The sequence below is a fragment of the Plectropomus leopardus genome, chromosome 6 (assembly GCF_026936395.1).
Source record: "Plectropomus leopardus strain MGB_pleo_1.0 chromosome 6, ASM2693639v1, whole genome shotgun sequence".
Lineage (NCBI taxonomy): Eukaryota > Metazoa > Chordata > Actinopteri > Perciformes > Serranidae > Plectropomus > Plectropomus leopardus.
The window spans coordinates 4,891,615-4,914,919 of record NC_142181.1 but is presented as its reverse complement, the minus strand read 5'-3'; the positions used below and the strand labels follow the sequence as shown (position 1 = coordinate 4,914,919).

General features: G+C 35.2%; 1 protein-coding gene across 4 annotated transcripts in view; it reads left to right on the top strand.

Moving 5' to 3' along the window:
• ecel1 (endothelin converting enzyme-like 1) overlaps positions 1–23,305 on the top strand; it is a 76,834-nt gene that overhangs the window by 49,597 nt on the left and 3,932 nt on the right. For all 4 annotated transcript variants that reach the window (XM_088078562.1, XM_088078563.1, XM_088078564.1 and 1 more), the window contains 2 exons: positions 3,163–3,228; positions 3,836–3,931. In XM_088078562.1, the coding sequence (XP_087934688.1) occupies positions 3,163–3,228; positions 3,836–3,931 (162 nt within the window). The remainder of the gene's footprint in view (positions 1–3,162; positions 3,229–3,835; positions 3,932–23,305) is intronic.

The following is a 23,305-nucleotide window of genomic DNA, read 5'->3' as shown; positions in this document are numbered from 1 at the left end:
ATACACAGTGTTTGCTAAAATGCAAAATATATGAGCTCATTTAAAAACAAGTCCTTACTTGCACATACTGTTTTATTATTGCAGTACATAGACATTGATCAGCTGATATTCTGGATATTGACAACCACGTCAACAAGTCAGTCCCCCTTTAATATGATGCAGCTTGATTTTTTATTATTATCTGATTACATCAGTAGTCTGTAGTGCTTATCTGTGGAGGACTTTTGCAATATTTTGTTTAGATTCAAATAGATACACATGCGCATGTATGTTCCTTCAACCCCTTGGACCCTTAGCAGATTGATGCAATTTCTTCCAAAATAATTGAGAGAGAAGGCAATGCACAACCTGGTGAGAAATGTTTGACAAGAAATAAGTAGATTAAGAAAATTATTTTAAAACATTTAAAAAAAAAAAAAAAAAGCTAGGGAAAATGGCTAGGAGGGAAAGATGAAAAGTTAGGGAAAGATGTCAAGGTAAAAAAGATGAAAATTTAGGGGAAAAAGTCCACCTCACCAGTCCCATTCCTTCACTTTTACATAAAAACGCCAAAGACTTTCCAGAGCCTGCGTTTGTTTTGTCCTTTCTAGGCTACAATAGAATAATGGTAGTGCAACATGGTGGTCTCTGTGGAATTGGACCCACTCACTATGTAGAAATGAAGGGCTCCTTCCAACAAAAACACAGCAATTCTTCCCCCTAAATTTCACCAGGTCCGTCAATACCGCGTTATGGCCATGCCACGGCCTCTGGAGCCTATCCCCGATGTTCTAGACAATGCTTGTGATTTCACCTGGCGCACGCCGGAGCGTCTCAGCAGCGTCATAGAGGCAGCTCCCCACTCTGCTCTGCAGAAAACACGCACAGTCTATTTTTGCTGGAGGCAGACAGATCGTCCCAGGCAGGTAGTCATGTAGTGGTGCATCCAGTCGATTTTCAAAATAAAACGCCTCCCACAGACTGCTGTATCTGCTCCTTCTCCTTCCACCAGCCCTGTTTTCTGTCCAGCAGGACAATTAATGCTCCTGCTAACAGCCGCTGTACAGGAAATAGACAGAGTAGATACTATATTTTTTTAAATTCCAAAAACACAGTTAAAATCATTATATCTAGGCCTACTTTGTTCATAATTGAATTATTAATTATTCAGCTGTATAAGTATTAAGATGTATATTTTTTTTAACTTGAACAAAGCCACAAATCTTCAATCTATGTCATGTTTAACTGGATTTATTTTTATACTGATCTGTATAATTGTCGAGATGAACATGTTTTTTGACTGAAACACAGCCAAAATTCTTTGATGTACTTGGTTCCCAGCTGGACTATAGGCCACAGTACGACAGAGTGGGTACAAACATCAATAACATAATTAACAGACAGAACAGACAGAAAAAGAAAGCATTAATATACGTAGCCTCGAAAGCCATGGTAGAATCACAAAAAATCAAGGAAAAATGACCTCAAAAATCAAGGAAAAAGGATGAAATAATAGTCTTATAAAGTATACATTATCAGCCGGCAGGAAGCTCTGCTCCTGAAACACTCATGAACGTTCCCAGTGGAATATAGAGCCAAATGGAGGACGGAGCAAAACAGACAAAATGTCGTCGAGACTCTGCGAATCCAGATCTTATTGTCAGGTGATTATATACCAATGAACACATAACTGTGAACATTATATTTCAATTCTGCCAATGCTGTCCCAGATCCTACAGACCAATTCACATGTTTGTGGTTTTTGGTAGAAAACCCTTGTGTCACGTACATATAATTAAACAGCACTGAGGAAACACGGCCTCAAATGGTTGGTCTTTAGCCACCTAGAAAGTCACAAATCTAAAAGAAAACTATATCAGCTTAAGTGTATGCTATATTTAGAACATTTTCACTGCTTTACATTCATATAGCCCTTTCCAACAGGGAACTGAAGCCGTTATCTCAAAGCCACCAGACTCCATTGACCAAAACAGTCATTTTAGAACATGGGAGTTGCTGGTCGACCGCTGCCTTGATAAGTTAGTGTGAGGTAAGGCAGCCCACGTCTACAGTAGTACATTGCTTAGCTTCTGTGCTGGTAGATGTGGTTTGTCCAAAAAGATGGCAAAGTAACACAGTGCATAAAATAAGCACAACAGAATCGTCAGATAGGTTATATGTCTTTAAACTACAGTTAGAACGGAAAATGACAAGTTTTCTGATGGTAAATAGCTCTGAGATTTAATTGTCAGTTGTAAGTAAGAAAGTAAAGCTTTATTTATATAGCATTTTTAAAACATGCAGTTACAAAACGCTTCACAGACACAATGAATTAATTAAGGGAGTTTCAATAAATTACAAGACAGAGCACAATGCAATGAGGGACAGACAAGACCAAAACAAATGATGCCATCTTGGATTGTGCTTGAAGCATTATTGAAGCACAGCCTGTATAACATATGTAGAGTTGGACATTTTCTGACAAAAGACCGTATTCAGTTAGATTATGGGAAATGTAGGATCCACGGTTGGTCAAGAAGTGCATTACTTAAAGTGCATCAAATTTTTAGTTAGAGGTTTGTGGTCTAATGGTATTTTAGCACCTTGTGAAACACGGATGGGCGTATTTTCAGAAGGACTGGTCATCTTTTAAAGCCGCTAAACCTTCACAGATAAGACGAGAAGAAACCGTGTCTTCCTCAAAGCTCCCAAAAAGGTTAAAAAAATCACATAACTGCACGTCCAAGCACAATGCAAGTGTCATGCTCCTTTGGTAATATGCATACATTTTTTGTGAATTTATCCAAACATATTTGAATTTGCTGGTATTTGAATGGTCACATGTAAAGTAATAGCTTGGCATGTTGGGAAATATGCTTATTTACTTTCTTTCCAGAGAGCAATAACAAGATTGTTACCAACCTGATATCTAAACTGAGTGGTATTGATCATCTCATGCAACTGCTGGCAAGAATTCCCAAAAAACCTTTTTGTTTAAATATTGAAGACATGATCGGCAAAGAGGAACTTCACTGAAAAAACACTAATATTGGTGTTTTAATGGCAAGCCATATCCCAAACTGAGACACATCCTTCATGTACATGTTCATACTAACACAGAGTACAGGGACAGGGATGTTCAGACCTTTCAGCAATTCAGAAGTTTCCTTTCTGTGTGTTCAGGTGAATGGTCGTCTCACACTGGGAGAGAACATCGCAGACATGGGAGGGCTCAAGCTGTCGTACTATGTAAGTAATATGAGATACCGTCGATGTTCAAATACTGTGGCTTCCCATATTTTAAATATTAGGGTTACTCTACCGATATGCTGCACCGCTGTCCATTTTCTGTCTCCAAAATCAGTCTCTTTATTCTTCATAAACCAGTCTGCTTTATTTGTATGAAAGTAAAGAGAAGATATCCTCGCAGAATCGAGATAAAAGATAAACGTGAATTCTCTGCTTGTATCACTGTGTGTGTGTGTGTGTGTGTGTGTGTGTGTGTGTGTGTGTGTGCGTGTGTGTTTGACTGGACAGCAGAGTCTCTGGGATGCTGCATAATTCAATTTCATATCGAGCGTTGTCAGTGGTCTATATTGAAGCAGAGAATGTTTTGTGCATGCAGAAACAAAAGTACAAAGGGAATGAGTGAATGCTTTTAAATAAATCATAATATCAAAATGCAGCGATAGTGTCATCATGCCTGTTAGTCATGTCAGTCAGTTAGATTGGCTGAAGTAAAAGAGTATGTTTCCATCACATTTCTGCAAATTGTAAATGTCCTGTTTGGTTTCAGCTGAGAGATCCTTATTTGTATCTCCTGTCTGTCATTATTCACCCCCTCCACACACCACAGGCATATCAGAAGTGGGTGAGGGAACATGGTCCGGAGAGGCCCCTGCCTGGGCTCAAATACACACACGAGCAGCTGGTCTTCATCGCATTTGCACAGGTACAGAAACTTCCAGTAGTTCCACTCTGGTGTCTTTCATTACATTTACATGTTAAATCACTTTAGCTGCCACTCTCAGCTGGAGCGACTGATCACAGAGAGGAGCAGGTAGGAGTTGTATATTATGCCAACATCAGCTGATGGATGCATTAACCAGCAGAAGAATCAAAAATGCAGCACTGATGACAGTGCAGTGGCTCTAAGCACTAGACCACCCCTGCTCGTTGTAACTGTTAGGACTATCATTGAAATGCAATGGTTTCATTGAAATTCAGGGCTTAATGTAACAGAGGCAAAATCTGGACACACTTTTTAGTGCGATTTTCAGTGTTTTAGCTTTCAGCTTTAAAACTTTCCCCACTAGGAAGTGATATAAAAGCATGCATATGTGCGTACATTCATTCGAAAGGTCTGATGTTAATGTGGAGAGTGTTGAGCATCTTTTTTAGCTGTGAGACGATTAAACCAGCCTCAGGTTCACATGAAGTCATTGTGGTTGAAGTGAAACTTTTTTATTTTTTATCCGATCCGATTGTATGTATGTACATACGTCCAACCCATTCTTGTGAGCGCAAGAACACCTTAAAGGAATATCTTCAAATTTGGCACAGTCACTTTGACTCAAGAATGGACTGGTTAGATTTTGGTGGTCCATAGGTCAGAAGTTAACAGCGTTTTGTCCTTACAACTGTCTCATTCTTGTAAACACATTATCTCATGAGCACCTTCAGGAAATTTCTTCAAATTTCGCACAAATTTCACTTGTACTGAAGGATGAAAAATTCATCACTGTGACAACTGTCTTATTCTTGTGAATGCGATATCTCAAAAATACCTGAAGGGAATTTCTTCAAACTGAGCACAACCGTTTGAATGGACTCAAGAATCAAACATCAAAATATGACATGTCCAAAACCCAGCTGAAAACCATTTTTGTACTTTAATGTTTACAGGTGTTTTTCAGACATATCATATTTGACATTTTTGCCATACTATAGCCTTGTTTTTTTGGTCATTTTTTCAACATGCCAAATTATGGTGTTTTCTTCCCTTTTTGCATCTTTCTATGCTACGGCGTGTCTTGAAAGGCTGTTTTATATCATTTAATGTTATTTTCAGATGTTTTTAAGACATGTCTCGGCATGCTCTTTAATGTGGTTTCCAACTGTTTTTAGCTGTTTTTAAGACAGGTCCTTTTTTGACATTTTTGCCATACTATAGCCTTGTTTTTTCGGTCAATTTTTCAACATGTAATATTAAGGGTGTTTTGGCTGTTTTTGCAACTATAGCCTGAAAGGCTATTTTATGTAGTTTAATGATGTTTTCAGCTGTTTTTCAGACATGTCATATTTTGACATTTTTGCCATACTATAGCCTTGCTTTTTCTGTCATTTTTTCAACATGCAAAATGTTGTGTTTTGGAACTGTTTTTGCAACATTCTTTACTATGTCGTGTCTCGGCATGCTCTTTAATGTGGTTTCCAACTGTTTTTAGCTTTTTTTGGGACAGGTCATTTTTTGACAATTTTGCCATACTATAGCCTTGCTTCTTTGGTCATTTTTTCAACATGCCAAATTGTGGTGTTTTTTGCACTTTTTGCAACTTTCTATGTTATGGCGTGTCTTGAAAGGCTATTTTATGTAGTTTAATGATGTTTTCAGCTGTTTTTCAGACATGTCATATTTTGACATTTTTGCCATACTATAGCCTTGCTTTTTCAGTCATGTTTTCAACATGTCAAATTATAGTGTTTTTGGCACTTTTTGTAACTTCCTATGCTATGGCGTGTCTCGGCATGCTCTTTAATGTGGTTTCCAACTGTTTTTAGCTGTTTTTGTGACAGGTCCTTTTTTGACATTTTTGCCATACTATAGCCTTGCTTTTTCGGTCATTTTTTCAACATGCAAAATGTTGTGTTTTGGGGCTGTTTTTGCAACATTCTTTACTGTGTTGTGTCTTGGCATGCTCTTTAATGTGGTTTCCAACTGTTTTTAGCTATTTTTCAGACATGTCATATTTTGACATTTTTGCCATACTATAGCCTTGCTTCTTCGGTCAATTTTTCAACATGTAATATTAAGGGGTTTTTTTTAGCTTTTTTTTACAACATTCTTGACTATGGCGTGTCTCGGCATGCTCTTTAATGTGGTTTCCAACTGTTTTTAGCTGTTTTTGGGACAGGTCCTTTTTTGACATTTTTGCCATACTATAGCCTTGCTTCTTTGGTCATTTTTTCAACATCCCAAAATATGGTGTTTTTTGCACTTTTTGCAACTTTCTATGCTATGGTGTGTCCTGAAAGGCTATTTTATGTAGTTTAATGTGGTTTTCAGCTGTTTTTCAGACATGTCATATTTTGACATTTTTGCCATACTATAGCCTTGCTTTTTCGGTCATTTTTTCAACATGCAAAATGTTGTGTTTTCGGGCCGTTTTTGCAACATTCTTTACTATGGCGTGTCTCGGCATGCTCTTTAATGTGGTTTCCAACTGTTTTTAGCTGTTTTTGGGACAGGTCCTTTTTTGACATTTTTGCCATACTATAGCCTTGCTTTTTCGGTCATTTTTTCAACATGCAAAATGTTGTGTTTTGGGGCTGTTTTTGCAACATTCTTTACTATGGCGTGTCTCGGCATGCTCTTTAATGTGGTTTCCAACTGTTTTTAGCTGTTTTTGGGACAGGTCCTTTTTTGACATTTTTGCCATACTATAGCCTTGCTTTTTCAGTCATTTTTTCAACATGCAAAATGTTGTGTTTTGGGGCTGTTTTTGCAACATTCTTTACTATGGCGTGTCTCGGCATGCTCTTTAATGTGGTTTCCAACTGTTTTTAGCTGTTTTTGGGACAGGTCCTTTTTTGACATTTTTGCCATACTATAGCCTTGCTTTTTCGGTCATTTTTTCAACATGCAAAATGTTGTGTTTTGGGGCTGTTTTTGCAACATTCTTTACTATGGCGTGTCTCGGCATGCTCTTTAATGTGGTTTCCAACTGTTTTTAGCTGTTTTTGTGACAGGTCCTTTTTTGACATTTTTGCCATACTATAGCCTTGCTTTTTTTTTCGGTCATTTTTTCAACATGCAAAATGTTGTGGTTTTGGGCTGTTTTTGCAACATTCTTTACTATGGCGTGTCTCAGCATGCTCTTTAATGTGGTTTCCAACTGTTTTTAGCTGTTTTTGGGACAGGTCCTTTTTTGACATTTTTGCCATACTATAGCCTTGCTTTTTCGGTCATTTTTTCAACATGCAAAATGTTGTGTTTTCGGGCCGTTTTTGCAACATTCTTTACTATGGCGTGTCTCGGCATGCTCTTTAATGTGGTTTCCAACTGTTTTTAGCTGTTTTTGGGACAGGTCCTTTTTTGACATTTTTGCCATACTATAGCCTTGCTTCTTCGGTCATTTTTTCAACATCCCAAAATATGGTGTTTTTTGCACTTTTTGCAACTTTCTATGCTATGGCGTGTCCTGAAAGGCTATTTTATGTAGTTTAATGTGGTTTTCAGCTGTTTTTCAGACATGTCATATTTTGACATTTTTGCCATACTATAGCCTTGCTTTTTCGGTCATTTTTTCAACATGCAAAATGTTGTGTTTTCGGGCCGTTTTGCAACATTCTTTACTATGGCGTGTCTCGGCATGCTCTTTAATGTGGTTTCCAACTGTTTTTAGCTGTTTTTGGGACAGGTCCTTTTTTGACATTTTTGCCATACTATAGCCTTGCTTCTTTGGTCATTTTTTCAACTTGCCATATTAAGGGTTTTTTGGCTTTTTTTGCAACATTCTTTACTATGGCGTGTCTCGGCATGCTCTTTAATGTGGTTTCCAACTGTTTTTAGCTGTTTTTGGGACAGGTCCTTTTTTGACATTTTTGCCATACTATAGCCTTGCTTTTTTTTTCGGTCATTTTTTCAACATGCAAAATGTTGTGTTTTGGGGCTGTTTTTGCAACATTCTTTACTATGGCGTGTCTCGGCATGCTCTTTAATGTGGTTTCCAACTGTTTTTAGCTGTTTTTGTGACAGGTCCTTTTTTGACATTTTTGCCATACTATAGCCTTGCTTTTTTTTTCGGTCATTTTTTCAACATGCAAAATGTTGTGGTTTTGGGCTGTTTTTGCAACATTCTTTACTATGGCGTGTCTCGGCATGCTCTTTAATGTGGTTTCCAACTGTTTTTAGCTGTTTTTGGGACAGGTCCTTTTTTGACATTTTTGCCATACTATAGCCTTGCTTTTTCGGTCATTTTTTCAACATGCAAAATGTTGTGTTTTGGGGCTGTTTTTGCAACATTCTTTACTATGGCGTGTCTCGGCATGCTCTTTAATGTGGTTTCCAACTGTTTTTAGCTGTTTTTGGGACAGGTCCTTTTTTGACATTTTTGCCATACTATAGCCTTGCTTCTTCGGTCATTTTTTCAACATCCCAAAATATGGTGTTTTTTGCACTTTTTGCAACTTTCTATGCTATGGCGTGTCCTGAAAGGCTATTTTATGTAGTTTAATGTGGTTTTCAGCTGTTTTTCAGACATGTCATATTTTGACATTTTTGCCATACTATAGCCTTGCTTTTTCGGTCATTTTTTCAACATGCAAAATGTTGTGTTTTCGGGCCGTTTTTGCAACATTCTTTACTATGGCGTGTCTCGGCATGCTCTTTAATGTGGTTTCCAACTGTTTTTAGCTGTTTTTGGGACAGGTCCTTTTTTGACATTTTTGCCATACTATAGCCTTGCTTTTTTTTTCGGTCATTTTTTCAATATGCCATATTAAGGGTTTTTTGGCTTTTTTTGCAACATTCTTTACTATGGCGTGTCTCGGCATGCTCTTTAATGTGGTTTCCAATTGTTTTTAGCTGTTTTTGGGACAGGTCCTTTTTTGACATTTTTGCCATACTATAGCCTTGCTTTTTTTTCGGTCATTTTTTCAACATGCAAAATGTTGTGTTTTGGGGCTGTTTTTGCAACATTCTTTACTATGGCGTGTCTCGGCATGCTCTTTAATGTGGTTTCCAACTGTTTTTAGCTGTTTTTGTGACAGGTCCTTTTTTGACATTTTTGCCATACTATAGCCTTGCTTTTTTTTTCGGTCATTTTTTCAACATGCAAAATGTTGTGGTTTTGGGCTGTTTTTGCAACATTCTTTACTATGGCGTGTCTCGGCATGTTCTTTAATGTGGTTTCCAACTGTTTTTAGCTGTTTTGTGACAGGTCCTTTTTTTTCATTTTCGCCATACTATAGCCTTGCTTTTTTTTTCGGTCATTTTTTCAACATGCAAAATGTTGTGGTTTTGGGCTGTTTTTGCAACATTCTTTACTATGGCGTGTCTCAGCATGCTCTTTAATGTGGTTTCCAACTGTTTTTAGCTGTTTTTGGGACAGGTCCTTTTTTGACATTTTTGCCATACTATAGCCTTGCTTTTTCGGTCATTTTTTCAACATGCAAAATGTTGTGTTTTGGGGCTGTTTTTGCAACATTCTTTACTATGGCGTGTCTCGGCATGCTCTTTAATGTGGTTTCCAACTGTTTTTAGCTGTTTTTGTGACAGGTTCTTTTTTTACATTTTTGCCATACTATAGCCTTGCTTTTTTTTTCGGTCATTTTTTCAACATGCAAAATGTTGTGGTTTTGGGCTGTTTTTGCAACATTCTTTACTATGGCGTGTCTCGGCATGCTCTTTAATGTGGTTTCCAACTGTTTTTAGCTGTTTTTGGGACAGGTCCTTTTTTGACATTTTTGCCATACTATAGCCTTGCTTCTTCGGTCATTTTTTCAACATCCCAAAATATGGTGTTTTTTGCACTTTTTGCAACTTTCTATGCTATGGCGTGTCCTGAAAGGCTATTTTATGTAGTTTAATGTGGTTTTCAGCTGTTTTTCAGACATGTCATATTTTGACATTTTTGCCATACTATAGCCTTGCTTTTTCGGTCATTTTTTCAACATGCAAAATGTTGTGTTTTCGGGCCGTTTTTGCAACATTCTTTACTATGGCGTGTCTCGGCATGCTCTTTAATGTGGTTTCCAACTGTTTTTAGCTGTTTTTGGGACAGGTCCTTTTTTGACATTTTTGCCATACTATAGCCTTGCTTCTTCGGTCATTTTTTCAACATCCCAAAATATGGTGTTTTTTGCACTTTTTGCAACTTTCTATGCTATGGTGTGTCCTGAAAGGCTATTTTATGTAGTTTAATGTGGTTTTCAGCTGTTTTTCAGACATGTCATATTTTGACATTTTTGCCATACTATAGCCTTGCTTTTTCGGTCATTTTTTCAACATGCAAAATGTTGTGTTTTCGGGCCGTTTTTGCAACATTCTTTACTATGGCGTGTCTCGGCATGCTCTTTAATGTGGTTTCCAATTGTTTTTAGCTGTTTTTGGGACAGGTCCTTTTTTGACATTTTTGCCATACTATAGCCTTGCTTTTTTTTTCGGTCATTTTTTCAACATGCAAAATGTTGTGGTTTTGGGCTGTTTTTGCAACATTCTTTACTATGGCGTGTCTCGGCATGTTCTTTAATGTGGTTTCCAACTGTTTTTAGCTGTTTTTGTGACAGGTCCTTTTTTGACATTTTTGCCATACTATAGCCTTGCTTTTTTTCGGTCATTTTTTCAACATGCAAAATGTTGTGGTTTTGGGCTGTTTTTGCAACATTCTTTACTATGGCGTGTCTCAGCATGCTCTTTAATGTGGTTTCCAACTGTTTTTAGCTGTTTTTGGGACAGGTCCTTTTTTGACATTTTTGCCATACTATAGCCTTGCTTTTTCGGTCATTTTTTCAACATGCAAAATGTAGTGTTTTGAACCGTTTTGCAACATTCTTTACTATGGCGTGTCTCGGCATGCTCTTTAATGTGGTTTCCAACTGTTTTTAGCTGTTTTTGGGACAGGTCCTTTTTTGACATTTTTGCCATACTATAGCCTTGCTTCGGTCATTTTTTCAACATCCCAAAATATGGTGTTTTGGGGCTGTTTTTGCAACATTCTTTACTATGGCGTGTCTCGGCATGCTCTTTAATGTGGTTTCCAACTGTTTTTAGCTGTTTTTGTGACAGGTCCTTTTTTGACATTTTTGCCATACTATAGCCTTGCTTTTTTTTTCGGTCATTTTTTCAACATGCAAAATGTTGTGGTTTTGGGCTGTTTTTGCAACATTCTTTACTATGGCGTGTCTCGGCATGTTCTTTAATGTGGTTTCCAACTGTTTTTAGCTGTTTTTGTGACAGGTCCTTTTTTGACATTTTCGCCATACTATAGCCTTGCTTTTTTTTTCGGTCATTTTTTCAACATGCAAAATGTTGTGGTTTTGGGCTGTTTTTGCAACATTCTTTACTATAGCGTGTCTCAGCATGCTCTTTAATGTGGTTTCCAACTGTTTTTAGCTGTTTTTGGGACAGGTCCTTTTTTGACATTTTTGCCATACTATAGCCTTGCTTTTTCGGTCATTTTTTCAACATGCAAAATGTTGTGTTTTCGGGCCGTTTTTGCAACATTCTTTACTATGGCGTGTCTCGGCATGCTCTTTAATGTGGTTTCCAACTGTTTTTAGCTGTTTTTGGGACAGGTCCTTTTTTGACATTTTTGCCATACTATAGCCTTGCTTTTTTTCGGTCATTTTTTCAACATGCAAAATGTTGTGGTTTTGGGCTGTTTTTGCAACATTCTTTACTATGGCGTGTCTCGGCATGCTCTTTAATGTGGTTTCCAACTGTTTTTAGCTGTTTTTGGGACAGGTCCTTTTTTGACATTTTTGCCATACTATAGCCTTGCTTCGGTCATTTTTTCAACATCCCAAAATATGGTGTTTTTTGCACTTTTTGCAACTTTCTATGCTATGGCGTGTCCTGAAAGGCTATTTTATGTAGTTTAATGTGGTTTTCAGCTGTTTTTCAGACATGTCATATTTTGACATTTTTGCCATACTATAGCCTTGCTTTTTCGGTCATTTTTTCAACATGCAAAATGTTGTGTTTTCGGGCCGTTTTTGCAACATTCTTTACTATGGCGTGTCTCGGCATGCTCTTTAATGTGGTTTCCAACTGTTTTTAGCTGTTTTTGGGACAGGTCCTTTTTTGACATTTTTGCCATACTATAGCCTTGCTTCTTCGGTCATTTTTTCAACATCCCAAAATATGGTGTTTTTTGCACTTTTTGCAACTTTCTATGCTATGGCGTGTCCTGAAAGGCTATTTTATGTAGTTTAATGTGGTTTTCAGCTGTTTTTCAGACATGTCATATTTTGACATTTTTGCCATACTATAGCCTTGCTTTTTCGGTCATTTTTTCAACATGCAAAATGTTGTGTTTTCGGGCCGTTTTTGCAACATTCTTTACTATGGCGTGTCTCGGCATGCTCTTTAATGTGGTTTCCAATTGTTTTTAGCTGTTTTTGGGACAGGTCCTTTTTTGACATTTTTGCCATACTATAGCCTTGCTTCTTTGGTCATTTTTTCAACTTGCCATATTAAGAGTTTTTTGGCTTTTTTTGCAACATTCTTTACGATGGCGTGTCTCGGCATGCTCTTTAATGTGGTTTCCAACTGTTTTTAGCTGTTTTTGTGACAGGTCCTTTTTTGACATTTTTGCCATACTATAGCCTTGCTTTTTTTTTCGGTCATTTTTTCAACATGCAAAATGTTGTGGTTTTGGGCTGTTTTTGCAACATTCTTTACTATGGCGTGTCTCAGCATGCTCTTTAATGTGGTTTCCAACTGTTTTTAGCTGTTTTTGGGACAGGTCCTTTTTTGACATTTTTGCCATACTATAGCCTTGCTTTTTCGGTCATTTTTTCAACATGCAAAATGTTGTGTTTTCGGGCCGTTTTTGCAACATTCTTTACTATGGCGTGTCTCGGCATGCTCTTTAATGTGGTTTCCAACTGTTTTTAGCTGTTTTTGGGACAGGTCCTTTTTTGACATTTTTGCCATACTATAGCCTTGCTTTTTCGGTCATTTTTTCAACATGCAAAATGTTGTGTTTTGGGGCTGTTTTTGCAGCATTCTTTACTATGGCGTGTCTCAGCATGCTCTTTAATGTGGTTTCCAACTGTTTTTAGCTGTTTTTGTGACAGGTCCTTTTTTGACATTTTTGCCATACTATAGCCTTGCTTCTTTGGTCATTTTTTCAACATCCCAAAATATGGTGTTTTTTGCACTTTTTGCAACTTTCTATGCTATGGCGTGTCCTGAAAGTCTATTTTATGTAGTTTAATGTGGTTTTCAGCTGTTTTTCAGACATGTCATTTTTTGACATTTTTGCCATACTATAGCCTTGCTTTTTCAGTCATTTTTTCAACATGTCAAATTATAGTGTTTTTTGCACTTTTTGTAACTTCCTATGCTATGGCGTGTCTTGAAAGGCTATTTTATGTAGTTTAATTTGTTTTTCAGTTATTTTTGAGACATGTCATATTTTGACATTTTTGCCATACTATAGCCTTGCTTTTTGCGGTCATTTCTTCAACATCCCAAATTATGATATTTTCTTCCGTTTTTGCAACTTTCTATGCTATGGTGTGTATTTGAAGGCTTTCCCACTCTCAAGAAAAACCAGCCTACAAAGTTTAGGAAAGCAAAATGAACAATTTATTACTTGGATGTGAGCAACCAACAGAATACAGCACAAAACATACCTTTGTCCCTAAACCTACCTAAAAACAAACTCAAACTAAACACAAGTCTCTTATCTGAATTCTTAACTGAATAAAAGGGGACAATGTTCAATAAAAGAAAAAGTGGTCACTTACTCCCTAAAAAGCTGAACAAACTATCACAAGTGCTCAAACATGTACAGTGCAACATAAACCAAAGGTATCTTCACGAGTGGGCCTAAATGGCACCGATGAAACACAAAATCACAAACTTCACAACTGCAGATAACACAGGATCTCAGACTGGCTCTGTTGGAAGTGTAGGAGGAAAGAAAGGGAACGCTGTAGGATTCCTCACTCTTAAAAAGCCCCCCAATCCTTGAGAAGCCAGTCCTGCAGCAGCCAGGCCCTCTTGAACAGCCAATGATGGCACTCCGTCTGCATGACATCGTCAGTAAGGATGATGCCATATAGGAACACTGGCACACACACACACACACACACAGAGGGAAAGAGAGAGAAGACAAGCATATAAGAAACACCATGATGACCCCAGAGGTCATGTTACTCAGCACGCTTTTTTATATGGTTTTCAGCAGTTTTTGGCTATTTTTGGGAGAAATCATTTTTTGACATTTTTGCCATACTATAGCCTTGCTTTTTCGGTCATTTTTTCAACATCCCAAATTATGGTGTTTTCTTCCCTTTTTGCATCTTTCTATGCTATGGCGTGTCTTAAAAGGCTATTTTATGTAATTTAATGTTATTTTCAGCTGTTTTTGAGACATGTCATATTTTGACATTTTTGCCATACTATAGCCTTGCTTTTTCTGTCATTTTTTCAACATCCCAAATTATGGTGTTTTCTTCCCTTTTTGCATCCTTCTATGCTACGGCATGTCTTGAAAGGCTATTTTATGTCATTTAATGTTATTTTCAGCTGTTTTTGAGACATGTCATATTTTGACATTTTTGCCATACTATAGCCTTGCTTTTTTTTTCGGTCATTTTTTCAACATCCCAATTTATTGTGTTTTTGGCACTTTTTACATCTTTCTATGCTACGGCGTGTTTTAAAAGGCTATTTTATGTAATTTAATGTTATTTTAAGCTGTTTTTAAGACATGTCATATTTTGACATTTTTGCCATACTATAGCCTTGCTTTTTTTTCGGTCATTTTTTCAACATCCCAAATTATGGTGTTTTCTTCCCTTTTTGCATCTTTCTATGCTATAGCGTGTCTTGGAAGGCTATTTTATGTCATTTAATGTTATTTTCAGCTGTTTTTGAGACATGTCATATTTTGACATTTTTGCCATACTATAGCCTTGCTTTTTTTTTCGGTCATTTTTTCAACATGCAAAATGTTGTGTTTTGGGGCTGTTTTTGCAACATTCTTTACTATGGCGTGTCTTGGCATGCTCTTTAATGTGGTTTCCAACTGTTTTTAGCTGTTTTTGGGACAGGTCATTTTTTGACATTTTCGCCATACTATAGCCTTGCTTTTTTTTCGGTCATTTTTTCAACATCCCAAATTATGGTGTTTTCTTCCCTTTTTGCATCTTTCTATGCTACGTCATGTCTTGAAAGGCTATTTTATGTCATTTAATGTTATTTTCAGCTGTTTTTGAGACATGTCATATTTTGACATTTTTGCCATACTATAGCCTTGCTTTTTTTTTCGGTCATTTTTTCAACATCCCAATTTATTGTGTTTTTGGCACTTTTTGCATCTTTCTATGCTACAGCGTGTTTTAAAGGGCTATTTTATGTCATTTAATGTTATTTTCAGCTGTTTTTGAGACATGTCATATTTTGACATTTTCGCCATACTATAGCCTTGCTTTTTTTTCGGTCATTTTTTCAACATCCCAAATTATGGTGTTTTCTTCCCTTTTTGCATCTTTCTATGCTACGGCATGTCTTAAAAGGCTATTTTATGTCATTTAATGTTACTTTCAGCTGTTTTTGAGACATGTCATATTTTGACATTTTTGCCATACTATAGCCTTGCTTTTTCTGTCATTTTTTCAACATCCCAAATTATGGTGTTTTCTTCCCTTTTTGCATCTTTCTATGCTACGTCATGTCTTGAAAGGCTATTTTATGTCATTTAATGTTATTTTCAGCTGTTTTTGAGACATGTCATATTTTGACATTTTTGCCATACTATAGCCTTGCTTTTTTTTTCGGTCATTTTTTCAACATCCCAATTTATTGTGTTTTTGGCACTTTTTGCATCTTTCTATGCTACAGCGTGTTTTAAAGGGCTATTTTATGTCATTTAATGTTATTTTCAGCTGTTTTTGAGACATGTCATATTTTGACATTTTCGCCATACTATAGCCTTGCTTTTTTTTCGGTCATTTTTTCAACATCCCAAATTATGGTGTTTTCTTCCGTTTTTACATCTTTCTATGCTACGGCGTGTCTTAAAAGGCTATTTTATGCAATTTAATGTTATTTTCAGCTGTTTTTGAGACATGTCATATTTTGACATTTTTGCCATACTATAGCCTTGCTTTTTTTTTTCGATCATTTTTTCAACATCCCAAATTATGGTGTTTTCTTCCCTTTTTGAATCTTTCTATGCTACGGCATGTCTTGAAAGGCTATTTTATGTCATTTAATGTTATTTTCAGCTGTTTTTGAGACATGTCATATTTTGACATTTTTGCCATACTATAGCCTTGCTTTTTTTTTCGGTCATTTTTTCAACATCCCAATTTATTGTGTTTTTGGCACTTTTTGCATCTTTCTATGCTACGGCGTGTTTTAAAGGGCTATTTTATGTAATTTAATGTTATTTTAAGCTGTTTTTGAGACATGTCATATTTTGACATTTTTGCCATACTATAGCCTTGCTTTTTCGGTCAATTTTTTAACATGCATAATTATGGTGTTTTGGGCCGTTTTTACAACTTTCTATGTTATGGCGTGTCTTGAAAGGCTATTTTATGTAGTTTGTTGTGGTTTTCAGCTGTTTTTAAGACATGTCATATTTTGACATTTTTGCCATACTATAGCCTTGCTTTTTTTTCAGTCATTTTTTCAACATCCCAAATTATGGTGTTTTCTTCCCTTTTTGCATCTTTCTATGCTACGGCATGTCTTGAAAGGCTATTTTATGTTATTTAATGTTACTTTCAGCTGTTTTTAAGACATGTCATATTTTGACATTTTTGCCATACTATAGCCTTGCTTTTTTTTTTCGGTCATTTTTTCAACATCCCAATTTATGGTGTTTTCTTCCGTTTTTACATCTTTCTATGCTACGGCGTGTCTTAAAAGGCTATTTTATGCAATTTAATGTTATTTTCAGCTGTTTTTGAGACATGTCATATTTTGACATTTTTGCCTTGCTTTTTTTTTCGGTCATTTTTTCAACATCCCAATTTATTGTGTTTTTGGCACTTTTTGCATCTTTCTATGCTACGGCGTGTTTTAAAGGGCTATTTTATGTAATTTAATGTTATTTTAAGCTGTTTTTAAGACATGTCATATTTTGACATTTTTGCCATACTATAGCCTTGCTTTTTCGGTCAATTTTTTAACATGCATAATTATGGTGTTTTGGGCCGTTTTTACAACTTTCTATGTTATGGCGTGTCTTGAAAGGCTATTTTATGTAGTTTGTTGTGGTTTTCAGCTGTTTTTAAGACATGTCATATTTTGACATTTTTGCCATACTATAGCCTTGCTTTTTTTTCAGTCATTTTTTCAACATCCCAAATTATGGTGTTTTCTTCCCTTTTTGCATCTTTCTATGCTACGGCATGTCTTGAAAGGCTATTTTATGTTATTTAATGTTACTTTCAGCTGTTTTTAAGACATGTCATATTTTGACATTTTTGCCATACTATAGCCTTGCTTTTTTTTTCAGTCATTTTTTCAACATCCCAATTTATGGTGTTTTCTTCCGTTTTTACATCTTTCTATGCTACGGCGTGTTTTAAAGGGCTATTTTATGTAATTTAATGTTATTTTAAGCTGTTTTTGAGACATGTCGTATTTTGACATTTTTGCCATACTATAGCCTTGCTTTTTTTTTTCGGTCATTTTTTCAACATCCCAATTTATGGTGTTTTCTTCCGTTTTTACATCTTTCTATGCTACGGCGTGTTTTAAAGGGCTATTTTATGTAATTTAATGTTATTTTAAGCTGTTTTTGAGACATGTCGTATTTTGACATTTTTGCCATACTATAGCCTTGCTTTTTTTTCGATCATTTTTTCAACATGCAAAATGTTGTGTTTTGGGGCTGTTTTTGCAACATTCTTTACTATGGCGTGTCTCGGCATGCTCTTTAATGTGGTTTCCAACTGTTTTTAGCTGTTTTTGGGACAGGTCATTTTTTGACATTTTCGCCATACTATAGCCTTGCTTTTTTTTCGGTCATTTTTTCAACATCCCAATTTATTGTGTTTTTGGCACTTTTTGCATCTTTCTATGCTACAGCGTGTTTTAAAGGGCTATTTTATGTCATTTAATGTTATTTTCAGCTGTTTTTGAGACATGTCATATTTTGACATTTTTGCCATACTATAGCCTTGCTTTTTTTTCGGTCATTTTTTCAACATCCCAAATTATGGTGTTTTCTTCCGTTTTTACATCTTTCTATGCTACGGCGTGTCTTAAAAGGCTATTTTATGCAATTTAATGTTATTTTCAGCTGTTTTTGAGACATGTCATATTTTGACATTTTTGCCTTGCTTTTTTTTTTCGGTCATTTTTTCAACATCCCAATTTATTGTGTTTTTGGCACTTTTTGCATCTTTCTATGCTACGGCGTGTTTTAAAGGGCTATTTTATGTAATTTAATGTTATTTTAAGCTGTTTTTAAGACATGTCATATTTTGACATTTTTGCCTTGCTTTTTTTTTCGGTCATTTTTTCAACATCCCAATTTATTGTGTTTTTGGCACTTTTTACATCTTTCTATGCTACGGCATGTTTTAAAAGACTATTTTATGTAATTTAATGTTATTTTAAGCTGTTTTTAAGACATGTCATATTTTGACATTTTTGCCATACTATAGCCTTGCTTTTTTTTCGGTCATTTTTTCAACATCCCAAATTATGGTGTTTTCTTCCCTTTTTGCATCTTTCTATGCTATAGCGTGTCTTGGAAGGTTATTTTATGTCATTTAATGTTATTTTCAGCTGTTTTTGAGACATGTCATATTTTGACATTTTTGCCATACTATAGCCTTGCTTTTTTTTCAGTCATTTTTTTCAACTTCCCAAATTATGGTGTTTTCTTCCCTTTTTGCATCTTTCTATGCTACGGCATGTCTTGAAAGGCTATTTTATGTCATTTAATGTTATTTTCAGCTGTTTTTGAGACATGTCATATTTTGACATTTTTGCCATACTATAGCCTTGCTTTTTTTTTTTCGGTCATTTTTTCAACATGCAAAATGTTGTGTTTTGGGGCTGTTTTTGCAACATTCTTTACTATGGCGTGTCTCAGCATGCTCTTTAATGTGGTTTCCAACTGTTTTTAGCTGTTTTTGGGACAGGTCATTTTTTGACATTTTCGCCATACTATAGCCTTGCTTTTTCTGTCATTTTTTCAACATCCCAAATTATGGTGTTTTCTTCCCTTTTTGCATCCTTCTATGCTACGGCATGTCTTGAAAGGCTATTTTATGTCATTTAATGTTATTTTCAGCTGTTTTTGAGACATGTCATATTTTGACATTTTTGCCATACTATAGCCTTGCTTTTTTTTTTCGGTCATTTTTTCAACATCCCAATTTATTGTGTTTTTGGCACTTTTTACATCTTTCTATGCTACGGCGTGTTTTAAAAGGCTATTTTATGTAATTTAATGTTATTTTCAGCTGTTTTTGAGACATGTCATATTTTGACATTTTTGCCATACTATAGCCTTGCTTTTTTTTCAGTCATTTTTTCAACATCCCAAATTATGGTGTTTTCTTCCCTTTTTGCATCTTTCTATGCTACGGCATGTCTTAAAAGGCTATTTTATGTCATTTAATGTTATTTTCAGCTGTTTTTGAGACATGTCATATTTTGACATTTTTGCCATACTATAGCCTTGCTTTTTTTTTCAGTTATTTTTTCAACATCCCAATTTATTGTGTTTTTGGCACTTTTTACATCTTTCTATGCTACGGCGTGTTTTAAAAGGCTATTTTATGTAATTTAATGTTATTTTAAGCTGTTTTTAAGACATGTCATATTTTGACATTTTTGCCATACTATAGCCTTGCTTTTTTTTTCGGTCATTTTTTCAACATCCCAAATTATGGTGTTTTCTTCCCTTTTTGCATCTTTCTATGCTATAGCGTGTCTTGGAAGGTTATTTTATGTCATTTAATGTTATTTTCAGCTGTTTTTGAGACATGTCATATTTTGACATTTTTGCCATACTATAGCCTTGCTTTTTTTTCAGTCATTTTTTCAACATCCCAAATTATGGTGTTTTCTTCCCTTTTTGCATCTTTCTATGCTATAGCGTGTCTTGGAAGGTTATTTTATGTCATTTAATGTTATTTTCAGCTGTTTTTGAGACATGTCATATTTTGACATTTTTGCCATACTATAGCCTTGCTTTTTTTTCAGTCATTTTTTTCAACATCCCAAATTATGGTGTTTTCTTCCCTTTTTGCATCTTTCTATGCTACGGCATGTCTTGAAAGGCTATTTTATGTCATTTAATGTTATTTTCAGCTGTTTTTAAGACATGTCATATTTTGACATTTTTGCCATACTATAGCCTTGCTTTTTTTTTCGGTCATTTTTTCAACATGCAAAATGTTGTGTTTTGGGGCTGTTTTTGCAACATTCTTTACTATGGCGTGTCTCGGCATGCTCTTTAATGTGGTTTCCAACTGTTTTTAGCTGTTTTTGGGACAGGTCATTTTTTGACATTTTCGCCATACTATAGCCTTGCTTTTTTTTCGGTCATTTTTTCAACATCCCAATTTATTGTGTTTTTGGCACTTTTTGCATCTTTCTATGCTACAGCGTGTTTTAAAGGGCTATTTTATGTCATTTAATGTTATTTTCAGCTGTTTTTGAGACATGTCATATTTTGACATTTTTGCCATACTATAGCCTTGCTTTTTTTTCGGTCATTTTTTCAACATCCCAAATTATGGTGTTTTCTTCCGTTTTTACATCTTTCTATGCTACGGCGTGTCTTAAAAGGCTATTTTATGCAATTTAATGTTATTTTCAGCTGTTTTTGAGACATGTCATATTTTGACATTTTTGCCATACTATAGCCTTGCTTTTTCGGTCAATTTTTTAACATGCATAATTATGGTGTTTTGGGCCGTTTTTACAACTTTCTATGTTATGGCGTGTCTTGAAAGGCTATTTTATGTAGTTTGTTGTGGTTTTCAGCTGTTTTTAAGACATGTCATATTTTGACATTTTTGCCATACTATAGCCTTGCTTTTTTTTCAGTCATTTTTTCAACATCCCAAATTATGGTGTTTTCTTCCCTTTTTGCATCTTTCTATGCTACGGCATGTCTTGAAAGGCTATTTTATGTCATTTAATGTTATTTTCAGCTGTTTTTGAGACATGTCATATTTTGACATTTTTGCCATACTATAGCCTTGCTTTTTTTTCGGTCATTTTTTCAACATCCCAATTTATTGTGTTTTTGGCACTTTTTACATCTTTCTATGCTATAACGTGTCTTGAAAGGCTATTTTATGTGATTTAATGTTACTTTCAGCTGTTTTTAAGACATGTCATATTTTGACATTTTCGCCATACTATAGCCTTGCTTTTTCTGTCATTTTTTCAACATCCCAAATTATGATGTTTTCTTCCCTTTTTGCATCTTTCTGTGCTACGGCGTGTTTTAAAGGGCTATTTTATGTAATTTAATGTTATTTTCAGCTGTTTTTGAGACATGTCATATTTTGACATTTTCGCCATACTATAGCCTTGCTTTTTTGTCGGTCGTTTTTTCAACATCCCAATTTATTGTGTTTTTGGCACTTTTTACATCTTTCTATGCTATAACGTGTCTTGAAAGGCTATTTTATGTCATTTAATGTTATTTTTAGGTGTTTTTGAGACATGTCATATTTTGACATTTTTGCCATACTATAGCCTTGCTTTTTCGGTCAATTTTTTAACATGCATAATTATGGTGTTTTGGGCCGTTTTTATAACTTTCTATGTTATGGCGTGTCTTGAAAGGCTATTTTATGTAGTTTAATGTAGTTTTTAGTTGTTTTTGACACATGTCATATTTTGACATTTTTACCATACTATAGCCTTGCTTTTTTTTCGGTCATTTTTTCAACATCCCAATTTATTATGTTTTCTTCCCTTTTTGCATCTTTCTATGCTATAGCGTGTCTTGAAAGGCTATTTTATGTCATTTAATGTTATTTTCAGCTGTTTTTAAGACATGTCATATTTTGACATTTTTGCCATACTATAGCCTTGCTTTTTTTTTCGGTCATTTTTTCAACATGCAAAATGTTGTGTTTTGGGGCTGTTTTTGCAACATTCTTTACTATGGCGTGTCTCGGCATGCTCTTTAATGTGGTTTCCAACTGTTTTTAGCTGTTTTTGGGACAGGTCATTTTTTGACATTTTCGCCATACTATAGCCTTGCTTTTTTTTCGGTCATTTTTTCAACATCCCAATTTATTGTGTTTTTGGCACTTTTTGCATCTTTCTATGCTACAGCGTGTTTTAAAGGGCTATTTTATGTCATTTAATGTTATTTTCAGCTGTTTTTGAGACATGTCATATTTTGACATTTTTGCCATACTATAGCCTTGCTTTTTTTTCGGTCATTTTTTCAACATCCCAAATTATGGTGTTTTCTTCCGTTTTTACATCTTTCTATGCTACGGCGTGTCTTAAAAGGCTATTTTATGCAATTTAATGTTATTTTCAGCTGTTTTTGAGACATGTCATATTTTGACATTTTGCCATACTATAGCCTTTGCTTTTTTTTTTTTCGGTCATTTTTTCAACATCCCAATTTATTGTGTTTTTGGCACTTTTTGCATCTTTCTATGCTACGGCGTGTTTTAAAGGGCTATTTTATGTAATTTAATGTTATTTTAAGCTGTTTTTAAGACATGTCATATTTTGACATTTTTGCCATACTATAGCCTTGCTTTTTCGGTCAATTTTTTAACATGCATAATTATGGTGTTTTGGGCCGTTTTTACAACTTTCTATGTTATGGCGTGTCTTGAAAGGCTATTTTATGTAGTTTGTTGTGGTTTTCAGCTGTTTTTAAGACATGTCATATTTTGACATTTTTGCCATACTATAGCCTTGCTTTTTTTTCAGTCATTTTTTCAACATCCCAAATTATGGTGTTTTCTTCCCTTTTTGCATCTTTCTATGCTACGGCATGTCTTGAAAGGCTATTTTATGTCATTTAATGTTATTTTCAGCTGTTTTTGAGACATGTCATATTTTGACATTTTTGCCATACTATAGCCTTGCTTTTTTTTCGGTCATTTTTTCAACATCCCAATTTATTGTGTTTTTGGCACTTTTTACATCTTTCTATGCTATAACGTGTCTTGAAAGGCTATTTTATGTGATTTAATGTTACTTTCAGCTGTTTTTGAGACATGTCATATTTTGACATTTTCGCCATACTATAGCCTTGCTTTTTCTGTCATTTTTTCAACATCCCAAATTATGATGTTTTCTTCCCTTTTTGCATCTTTCTGTGCTACGGCGTGTTTTAAAGGGCTATTTTATGTAATTTAATGTTATTTTCAGCTGTTTTTGAGACATGTCATATTTTGACATTTT